General features: G+C 40.4%; 1 protein-coding gene across 2 annotated transcripts; it reads left to right on the top strand.

Annotated features, from left to right (window-relative positions):
• Nucleotides 1–976: 976 nt before the first annotated feature.
• Nucleotides 977–11,461, top strand: b3galt2 (UDP-Gal:betaGlcNAc beta 1,3-galactosyltransferase, polypeptide 2). 2 transcript variants are annotated; one of them, XM_017429126.3, is made up of 2 exons: nucleotides 977–1,159; nucleotides 9,083–11,461. In XM_017429126.3, the coding sequence occupies exon 2, from the start codon at nucleotides 9,421–9,423 to the stop codon at nucleotides 10,747–10,749; it is 1,329 nt and encodes a 442-aa protein (XP_017284615.1). In that variant the 5' UTR covers nucleotides 977–1,159; nucleotides 9,083–9,420; the 3' UTR covers nucleotides 10,750–11,461. The 2 variants fall into 2 exon arrangements, with proteins under 2 accessions (XP_017284615.1, XP_017284614.1); XM_017429125.3 differs by having other exon boundaries at nucleotides 977–1,670.
• The last annotated feature ends 266 nt before the right edge of the window (nucleotides 11,462–11,727 follow it).

Here is an 11,727-nt window from a genome sequence, read left to right as displayed (position 1 = left end):
CCAGCACAACAGAGACAGGATACCAACTACCACGTGTGTGTTTGCTTCCCTACAGAAACAAGTGAAACTCTGTCTTCATGGCTGCCCTGCCCGGTCTGAGTGTTTATTCCAGGCCGTTGTCTCACTCATTCCTTCTCTTTTCTTTTAGGTTTAGCAGCAAATTCACTCTTACATTTTCACCTAATGGTCTTCTCTGAGATTCTACACCATATTTATTTACCTACACCAACTAAGGCCAGCCTAATGGAGGTCAGTCACGTGACTGGTGCTTTCATCAAATTCAGCTGAATGCTTTGTTTACACTGAGTGTGTACCAGCATTTCAGAACGGACACAGGGTGTGGTTCCTGTGGGACTGCAAAGTGATGGTGCAAAAAAACAGTTGTGTTTTCTCCAACTTTACTTTGCTGAAATACAATACTCATCCTAACCATGCCTGCATCACCAAATGAACAAATGAATAAATGTTAATTAAATTCCAATTTATTTATAAAGCGCTTTACAAACCAAGCAGGAACCAAAGTGCTGCACAGATGAAATGAAAACATAAAACAGAAGCAAACAAATAATAAAAAAGCAAAAAGTAATCAAATACAATATAGACAATATCACCAATAGGATAAGAGCATATCATGTTGCTTATAAACATCCATGGTGATGGTAATGCAGTGAAATCACCCAAATACAGGAAGAATGAACAGAAATGAAGATTATTAACCACCCCCACCACCCCACCCNACACACACACACACACACACACACACACACACACACACACCACCCCAATCCGATTTAGCTCACTTAAAAAAATAAAAAAATCAAGATAAGAGCTGGCCAAACTCGGTTTTGGAACATAATGTCACCATCCAGTGCGTGGTGCCAGATCAGGTTTGACTAATGTGCGCCTCAACGCCGTGCTCGTGTGGAAGGAGCGCTACTGTCTTCACCTACAGCCCTTGAACGCATCTCAGGCGAGTAACTGGGTCACGTGGGAAGCTCCGCTAAGAATGCCGTGACGTGGCGGAGCTCCGTCAGTGTGGCGGTGTCCAACGGACAGCTTTCACGGGCCAGCAGCTGCCTCCCTCGGCTCAGAGGGTCGCTCCGGAGCGGAAGGAAAGCGCCCGAGGGCTGGAGTGGCCCAGCGAAGCCCGGAGCTGAAGGTACATGACTTTCTGCTTTCCTTCCCCCCCTCTAGGACTCGGGAAACATGTTTCCGTCAGTGGTCGGACTCGGGGAGAGGTGGGAGCTGATGTTTTTGTGATTGCGCGTCCAGCCGCACTCCTGCAGCAGAGTGCGCGGAGTCCTCCCCGGAAAAAGACTAACATCTGTGCACAAGAGGGGGAAATCAACTTTGAAGCAAGACCAGGAAACGACGGTGAAGCAGCGAAGTACGGCAAAAATAAATAATAAATTAAATAAAGAGAATACATCTATTTGAAGTTATATAACGGACCTGGAGGAGAACCGAAAAGCTGCAAGTTACTTGATCCGGAGGGGATGAGGACGATCAGGGACGTCACACATCCAAGGTGTCAATGCAATTAGAGAGGAAGGGTGGAGAAGAGGAGCAGGACCGAAGGACGGAAGGACGGAAGGACTGAAGGACCGAAGGACTGATGGCGGGTGGAGGGACCCGGCTCCGCGCCTCCCAGCAGCCGTGAGGTGGAGGAGGTACGCAGCACTGCACATCCCATCCGTCCTCCACATCCTCATTATTCATTTAGCCTTCCTCTCCACTCCATTACATCCACCTTTCTCAGCTGCCTTGGACCCATGTAGCCATCAATCAGCCGCTCCATTTAGCCTTACCTTTTTCCTCAGGATCATAGATCTCATCTTCATCAGATACTTCCTGGATCCTTAATGGCTTTCTAAAATATTACAGTGTCTGAGGAGGGCCATCTCCAGGTGGCTCAGGCAGGCGGACCTCGACAAAATTATGAATGAAAGTTGACAGCCTAAACTCTATTCTCAAAGCACCTTTTTTTCTGGACTTTTAAGGATAGAAGCAGTTGTCAGTTCGAGGTTCAGAACATCTCATTGGGCTGCGACCAGTTTGCGAACAGCCTCCAGTGTCTTGCATGAGTCACAGAGGTGCACAGCCCCGTTGTGCAACAACTTTTCTCTCAAAATAGTCCCATTAACCTCCAACCTGTTTCAAGCCCATTTGAATTTTATGGAAAAAACGGTCTACATCTGTCTATTTGCATGTCAGAAGTGTAGTCGAGCTGGCTGCTGAGGTGGGTCCAATGTGGGCAACAAAATAGTGTGCAAAACCAATAATAGTTTTACAAGCTGTGCAAACAAAAACAGGCTGTGATTTTCAAAAACTGGCTTCTGAAATCACAGCCCCATGGCTCAGTGGTCACTTTAAGAGTTTAATGAGTCTGCAGCTGAAAACTGATGCATTTTCCCACAATCGAGTCACCAGCTCGTCTCCCGACAGTCACAGCTTAGTGAAATACCCCCCTAATGTACTCATTTACACACGTTTAGGTTTAAAAAGCCCCCACATACCTGCCAAGAGGGAAGGCTGTGGAGTTTACATTGATCCAGATCAATGTAGGAGGCTTTATATTCACTTCACTGTGTCAACCTGCTGAGCTGTTTGGCACCTAAAACTCTTTATTCTTAAAGATATTCACTAAACCCTGCAACAAACTTTAAACAACAAGTCAAAAGAGTGACCAGCTTCAACATCAGAGTACATAAAAACCTTTTTAAAGTTTAATCTCCAAGCCACCATGTGAGGAATGACATCTTTGGTCAGTTTCTGGTGTAACAGGAGGCTTTATAAAAATGGTGGAACACACATGTTGTTGGAGTTGGAGCATTGTGAGCGTTAGATCACAATTAGATGAGCTGGGGATCACTTTCTGGGTGGGAGAAAATTGCCGTCATATAATATTTACTGCAGCTACAATGGTTCACATCTGCCAAAGCTTTATTTCCCAAAGGTCTCTTGTATTTCTGAGTCCAGTTTTAAGAGGCTGCTCAGTCCTTTCTTCCAGCCAACAAGTCTAAATGTTGAGCTGGATCTCCGTGTTTATGGTTCTGTGGACACAAAGGTGGGCCCTCTAGCTTATTTTCTTTGCACCCCTGTATAGAAAAGCCGACAGGGATTATATGTTAGAAGTGCTTAGCATTAAAATGTTTGCAGATCAATTCTGACTATTTTTGATAACTTTTAAAATGTCCAATTTGCATTTTGCTTGAAAATAACCAAACCTAAATTGATTATTAAAACAAAAAGATATAGAATGTCAAGAAAGTTTATTTATTCTATGAAAACAGAACTACTCCCTCTCTGTAAAGAGACCAATCCAGTAAAACCAGCACAAATAAAGCAGAATTTCCTCCCCAAATATTGTGTTATTTGGGTTAACTGACCCTTTAAGAATTAGCTGGAGTCATGTCGTGTAATGAGGGGGCTGAAGTGGCCTGTCCCACATCTGACCAACTTAGATTATTAAAGGGTAAAAAACAACAACAACAAAACCCCCCAATCAACTGTTTTTATTTTAATGGGCTTGAATATAAGAAAAAATGACAGATTTGAGCACAACTATTTATTTTTGAGTTTTGGTCTGACTCAAATCCACAGGCTGGATAATCCGTCCACATGAGTACACATATTAACAGAAGTCTGTTGTTTGTGCAACACAGGGAGGAGAGACTTAGTTTCCTTTTACGTAACCATTTCTGAGACGTGTGTGTGTGTGTGTGTGTGTGTGTGTGTGTGTGTGTGTGTGGACACAGGAACTCTCCTGCAGAACAAGAAAACATGATTAAATCATGGGACAACATTACCTGTTGCATTGTTGTTAAAAATCAGAAAGCTGGACGGCTCCGCACAGAGGAGTATTAACACTCAGACAAACAAAATACTCATAAACTTCATATAATTATTAATAAAAAGTAAAATGACTCTTTAAAATACATTTTAATATGTAGGGTTTATTCAGAGTTATTTAAACCTTAAGAACTCATCGTTTAATCGAGAAAACTGGAAACATTGATTTGAAAATAATGTTGCATAAACATACCACTGAAAGGCGTTCAACCAGGTCATTGTTTAATTCTAATGCCTGGAAAAGAATTGGGTCAAAATGTCATTTAGTGATGGAAGCTCTCAGGTATTTACAGAAAAGAAGAAGAAGAGTGTCCAAACAGTTTCAATGAAAATGACACAAAACAGCTGGACTAAAAGTGGAGGACTATACGTTTGAACAAAAAGTGGAGAAGTCCCTCAAACTGACTCCAAATCGTAGTCAGTTATAGATTTCAAGAGTTTCATTAAAATTAATTCTGTGAGGAACGTTCTGCCGATAAGCAGCTCGAAGTACAAAGAGTTGAAGTCTTTAAATAAAACAAATGTTTACATATTATAAAATTATAAACTTGAGTTGAGAGTTAAAAGTTGTGGTAAAATGGTTAGGAAAGTCTATTAGCCCAAAATGTAAGTTAAAAATAAAAATCCATGGATAAAAAATGCTTATAAAAATTCAAGTTAAAACAAACATGAAACTGTGATAAAGAAATAGTTTAAAGTTTTCACAAAACAGTTTCAGTCGTAAACTAAAATACAATTTGAAACAAAAAGACAAAAAATGTCAATAAAAACAAAATCTGATATGTATAGTGTTTAAATAGTAACCTTTAAAAGACAAAAATGTTTTTATGTATTTACACACACACACACACCTACACACACACACATAATGTCACGTGTGTCTGCTCAAAGACAGAAGATCAGACGGCTACAAACCCAAATGGTCTCCTTCATGAAACCTGCTGCAGCGAGGACGTTCTTCACTGACTGACAGGGAAACTGCAGCACAGCCTTTAGAAAAGAAGTGATGACAGAAAAGGAAATAAAAATAATGAATTTAATAAAAACAACACAAAACTGAAACAAGATTTGACAAACAAGTTACCTAAATGTGTCAACCACAAAAGTTGCAACACAAATGTAAAAATATGGCAAATAAGCAAAGCTTTATTTGTCCAGTTATTATTTATTTATCCATGAGTTTATTCAAAGTTAATTAGAACAAAAAGCACAATAAATTAAAAAGCTTCTCACCATTTTATCTTTGTTCCCAGTGTGGCTTGTCAGGAAAGTCAGACGTCAACAAACATTTAAAATAGTTCCAACTCAACAATCAGCAGACTTGTGGTGTATTAGAGTATAAGGAACTCTTCTTTTAAATAAAATGTCTAAAACACATTTGAATGGTTAGTTTAAGAAGTTTTATTTACATGCAGTTGAATCTAAATCAAGTCAGTTATTTATGTAGCACTTTGCAGCAACAAGGTTCAAAGAGTTTCATCATGAAAACACAACAATTTAACAAGCTAAACTAAACTAAACGCATCTAAAATATGAGCTAAGATAATCTAAATGAAATAATGATGACACACACAACAATATAAAGTTAAACACACAAGCACAGAGTAAAACTTATCTAAAACAAGTCATGCTAAAGATAAACTGAGGAAAACCAAACTAAGATATAATAAAAGCTAAGATAAACTAAACTAAAGGTCAGCTTTGAATAAAAGGCCAACTAAAAGTGTCAGTGTATCAATAAATAAATAAATAAAGAGTAATATAACTCAAACAGCTGAAAGTACAACAGTGGGTTTTGACCTGAGTAAGTCAAGCTCAACATAAGTAGTTTTAATTATGTAAGAATTATTGTAAAAAGATAACTTTTCCACTGGTTGTTTCTTTTCTTTCTTTTAACAGGTAGCTCTTTAAGCTGACAGGACAAGAAGTCTGTGTTTGATTAAAAAAAAACATGTTCCTATATTCAAAAAAGGTTTTATGAGACTATACTTAACCCAAGGCTGTAAATGTTTTTGTATTTCTCTTGTGACTTACTAACTGGGGATATCAGTTCTTTAGATAATCAGCTCACACATTAAACAAAAGATAATGATGTTTTCTGAGAAACCTCACCTCTCTTCTTGGTCATAAACAAATGTTTTTGGCCAGCCTGAATGACTTTTTCCTGAGAGCAGATGGTTGTTTGGGAGGGGCCGTGCAGAGGAATATAAGAAATGTGATCAAGGAAGGGAGGTATGGAGATTAATTCAGCCATTAGAGGAAAGGAGTGGCCTGTCCAATGACTTAATGTCTTGCAGTTCTTTTATTTAAACAAACACCAAGCTCAAAAAACAGAAAAAACCACACAAGTGCCTTAAAAGTTGTTTTTGTTTAGCCTCAAAAGCAGCAGCAGCAGAAATGAAGCTTGGACACGTGTTCTCTTTAACGTCAATAAAACTGGGTTTAGTTTTGGTCCGTGATGAAAAATGAAATGAACTGCTTGTTAATATGCTGAAAAAGCAGGTAACCAATGGAGGAATCATATATTTAAAAATATGTTTTTTTTGTATTTACTTTTGAGCCACAAAACAGATGTAACAGTGATTTATGTATTTATTTTAATTTGTCTTTTCTTCTTTAAAAAACAGATTGCAATCACAAAAGTGGCTCCTCTTCCCCCACGTCTGTGATGTGGAGTAATGTTACATTATAATCTTATGAACTGTGAGCTTTTGTTACTCTGATAAAGGCCAGGTGCTGTAACACTATCTCAGCATTAAAATAAATTATACATTATGTGGTTCAGTGAGGATTGTTGCTTCTGGGCAGCATTATTAGACAGACCTGGAGCCTCAGCCAGCCATATAATCAGTCAGGCCTGTTTCAATAAAGTAGAATTTAACCTCCATCTTCAGCAAGCAAGCTACTCTAAATGGCTCACAAATGAGAGCTGGATCTTTTCTCAGGAAATGTGTTAGCATCACAAAATCCAGGGTTTTACTGAATGACGGCCACTTCCTCCTTGGCATTGCCAGAGCTTGTTTTGCATGCATCACACTCATCGTTGAAGAAAAAATGGTTACATCTCTTCTGTAGATGTGGAAACAAAGAAAGTAACCTCCCATCATTTTTTTTGTTGTTTTTTAGGCTTGAAGCTGATCTAGTGGCAGTCAGCACCAATGTATACCTAATATGTCACCAGCATGCCACTTCTCCAGTCTTCATTCTGATTATTGACCGCTGCAGAATCACTAGGGCTTTAATTAGTGTTAGTGTAACTAATTGGCTTGCATAGAAGTGACATTGATGGGAGGCAAGAAAATGAATTAATGAGGAGAGGCATTGGCACATTAAATAGTACTGCTAAAAGTAAAAATGAATGCCTGACGTTCCAGCGAAATTGGCATTTATGTGGAAAGCAAAAAAAAACAAAGCCATTCATGGTCACCTGCATGCCAGTGTGTGGGTGGGTGGATACCGGCGTGTGTGGGCATCTATTTCTTGTGTGTTTCCTTTTGTGCTTTTGCACTGATGTCTGTGTGTGCCTCCACGTGTGTCCTCTTCATCAGAGCTTGTGTAACTAGATGTTCATTTAGTTGACAGCAGAAATCTCTCAAGCACTCGATGTGCTTCGATGTAAAGTATGTTAACCTTTAAAACAAAGCTTGCCCTGGCCTCTCTCATTCCCCTGTAATTGCTTGCACTGGGTAAGCACACTCGCCTGAAAAGGTTATCGTGTTCCTTGTCAGTTGTCATGATGAATGAGCAAACATAACAGAAAATTAAAATTGGAAATTTGGGAAATCTTTCTCACACTAAGCCAGTGTATACTATTTGCACAGAATGATGCTCTGTTGTTCAAGTTCTGCAAATGATTAAAAAGTGAGTCAATACACAAGACAGGCCGCGGATGGATTTGACTGCTACATTAGTATTCACTAGGATCCAGTTTCTGCTGGCATGTTGTGTGTTCTCTGTGTGCGTATGTTAGCACAGCCATGATGAGGTGTGTGTCTACTCCAGAAATAAGCATGTGCGATGTGTGCATGTATCCTTTGTGTGATGTGCAACTGTTGTAAGGAAAGACTTATGGGCTTCATATTTTGTGCTTGCACAAGCTGAGTATGTGCAAATATAATTACATGCAAAACACAAGAAATGTGCTTGTTCAGACTGATTGTTTACCATAGTTTAATTGTGTATCTGTGCCTACTGAGTGTGGTTGCCTTTTGTGTTGATTTTACAGGACAAACCTGGTGAACACCATACATAATACTTTACCTTTCATCCACATTAGTACATATCTGTGTACTTGTTTCTCATTGCATTCTGTTTATGTTTGTGTTAGAAGACTGAGTAACCTGGGTGATCCCAATAAGACATTCTGCAGCACTGATAGTCTGAAGGTGAATGACGGGCAATGTCTGTCACTGCCAGAGGCTGGCTCAGGGTTCAGCACCACTGTCTGCTGGACCCTGAAAACTCATTTTGACAGATGCATTTCCTCCTTGTTGTTGATGTGCAGTGGGGGGCTGATGACACTCGCTGGCCTATGTGGTTCAGAGCAGTGTTCGCTGGCACCACGTTGTGCAAACCAGCAATTTATACTTCAGCTCCAGGCATTATGCTGAGAAATCACATGCAAAATGAAGCCACCATACCCAGCTCCTGGTTGCTAGTTCAAAGTTTCCATCAATATCTTTGCAGAGTATTTTACATTTTTGACTGTTCAGACTGTTTTACTCTGCAGGACTTTGAGACAATAAAATAAATGGACTTTTCCCCTATTGGGTAATATAGGGATATCAGTTGTACATTCTTTGAACTGTATTTACACTTTTATTGTTAACCCTATTTCACCAAATAACATCTATAGACATAGATGGGGGTCTCCTTTTTTAAAAACCTTATACTTGCTGTATTCTATCATATTTGTATTTAAGATTTACCCTTCTAAACTGTTAAATTGCCTTGCCAAAAAAGGCCTTAACTGTGTTAGACTCTGGTTCCATACAAGGCTCTAATTGTGACTTTTGCACCTGGCCAAAACAATTCAGAATTACTGTCACAACAAACCACACTTAAAATGGTAAAAGTTAAGCTCACGTTTCTTGATAATTTAAACTAAAAAAAAACTTTTGTAGCTCAAATATTCGACATGTGGCTCAGTGCCAAATGATGTAAAGGGCTTTTTGGAGCAATTCGCAGAGTATTTTCTCAGTTTCTTTTTCTCTCTCTCTTCAAATTACAGGGAGCGGACACAGATGACGTGACCCTTATTTTAACCTGAAGAAGACAAGACTTTGAGCATGACCTTTCATTTGTCTCCAGTGCCAAAGAAGAGCCAGGTAGACGCCCCCATGGCTGAAGAATAGCCGCCTTCTTTTTTTCCACCAGGAGCCCTTTTAACCCTGCTCCAATCTACACTTTGGGACTCCGATGTTTCCCTGACTCCACCTGGAGGCTTACTCTAACCCATGTGCCAGCTCAGATAACCCTCTGATTTATTGGCAACCACATGTTTAAGGTGACTGTATGTGACTGTCTATTCTTGAGCCACAGCAGCCTTTTGCAACCCCGATCTTCACCATGCAGTGGAGACGGCGGCACTGCTGTCCCATTAAGATGACCTGGAACATCAAGCGTTCGCTCTTTCGAACCCATGTGGCTGGACTACTCTCCTTGGCTCTGCTCTTTACCTTCTTCTTAGTTTTCAGCCACCAGGACTGGCTGTCAGGGCGCAGTGGGCCTCGTGACAACCCACTGGCCTACACCATCAGGGGTTTCCGTAGTCCTAAGGGAGAGGCCAATCAGAACAGCTCCCTGAGGAGCCTGTGGAGGGAGACAGGGTATGTACCGCCAAAGCCTCTGCTCAACCTGAGCACTCAACAGGCAGAGGGGGCAGCAGGAGAGCCAGGAGTGGGACGTGAAGCGGGAGGAGGTGCCAAGATGGGTGTGATGGGGCTGTGGGACTCCATGAGCACTAACAACAGTTTACAGAAGGAGATGGATGTTGGAGAGAAGCTTAGTCCTCAGCCATACCGCTACATCCTGAATGAGCCTTTCAAGTGCAGGGACACCACACCCTTCCTTGTCCTCCTCGTTGCTGTGGAACCTGGACAAGCTGACGCACGCAATGCAATCCGCCAGACATGGGGAAATGAGAGTATAGCGATGAGCTTGAAGTTTGTTCGACTTTTTCTTCTTGGCACACCCAAGAATTCAGATACCTTTGTTCAAAGTAGCATAGAAGAAGAGAGCCGTGTTTACCATGATATCATCCAACAGGACTATCAGGACACGTACTACAACCTGACCATCAAAACCCTGATGGGTATGAACTGGGTGGCCACCTATTGCCCACATGTCTCTTATGTGATGAAAACAGACAGTGACATGTTTGTCAATACAGAGTATCTTATACAAAAGCTGCTAAAACCTGAAATGCCACCTAAACAGAGGTACTTTACTGGCTACTTAATGAGGGGCTATGCACCAAACCGAAACAAGGACAACAAGTGGTACATGCCACCGGAGCTTTATCCAAGTGAGCGCTACCCAATATTCTGCTCAGGCACAGGGTATGTGTTCTCAGGGGACATGGCAAAGTTGATTTATCAGGCCTCACTCAGCATACGCAGGCTCTACCTTGAGGATGTTTATGTGGGAATCTGCCTGGCAAAGCTGCGCATTGACCCAGCTCCCCCTCCCAATGAGTTCCTCTTTAACCACTGGCGTGTCTCTTACTCTAGTTGTAAGTACAGCCACCTGATCACATCCCATCAGTTCCAACCTAATGAACTCATCAAGTACTGGAACCACCTGCAAAATAACAAGCACAATGCCTGTATCAACATGGCCAAGGAAAAGAATGGCAGGTACAGACATAGAAAGTTTCATGGAGAGAGACCTCCCTGACATATCCAGCGGTTAAAACCTGCCTCAGTGAAAAAAAGGGTGATGTGTTCACTGAAACTTTGGAAAAGGGAATATTGAACTCAGCACTAAACACTATGGGGAAAAGCACATTGTTTTTGTATTGTATACAGTTGATGATCCAAACTATTTTTTTAATTTCTAAAAATGTATTGTAAACCTATCAAGCTGTTTCTAAAAGGGGGAATGGGGGAACATGATTGTGTGATGCGGAGCATGCACAAACAATACTGCAGCTCAAGAAATGTGTTACTGATTATTCAGGTGCCAACTGATACGAAGTAATTCATGTTCTCCTCCCAAGAGTAGAACAGTATGTCACAATCCACAGATATAAAACATGGTGAAACAGTTACAATGGTGTTTACACAGACAATGGGAAAAGTACATGTACTATGTAGTAAAAGTTACACTACCTAAATATGAATGAATGATATAAATCTTTAACATTGACCAGTTGTTATGCTGTCTGGTTTCTGGTGTTTACTTTACAGATCTATCAAGGAAGACTACTCCAAAGAGTAGTATATGTCATCAAATGTATTTTATTTATTTTTTGAATAATCTACATGGTTGCACCCACAATCACATCAGAGATGACTCCGATTGTATTTTCTAAAGCTTTACATTAGGTATGACTCAGCACTTGAGTAAATGTGCAATGAATCAATTAAACTTAAATGCAATGAATTCAGTTTGTTGTTGTGTGTATTTTGTATGACATTCTTTGTGGTAAATCCATTAGAGCAGCTGACTGCTGTAAAAATAGGACATCTCTTGCAGCAAAGTAAGGGTGGGCAGTGCTTTACAATAATGGCCAAAATTATAACTGTTTTCAACTACTCATCAGCAATTAATAATAAATCATTTGACAGGTGAATTTTTTGGAGTGTAGCTGTTAAGATGTACAGCAACATTGTATTTTGTTGAATCCCCCCACCACCACCACCACATGCACAC

The sequence above is a fragment of the Kryptolebias marmoratus genome, linkage group LG24 (genome assembly GCF_001649575.2).
Source record: "Kryptolebias marmoratus isolate JLee-2015 linkage group LG24, ASM164957v2, whole genome shotgun sequence".
In the NCBI taxonomy this organism is placed as follows: Eukaryota; Metazoa; Chordata; class Actinopteri; order Cyprinodontiformes; family Rivulidae; genus Kryptolebias; species Kryptolebias marmoratus.
The sequence above is the reverse complement of the archived record's forward strand: the minus strand, read 5'-3'. Positions and strand labels throughout refer to the sequence as shown.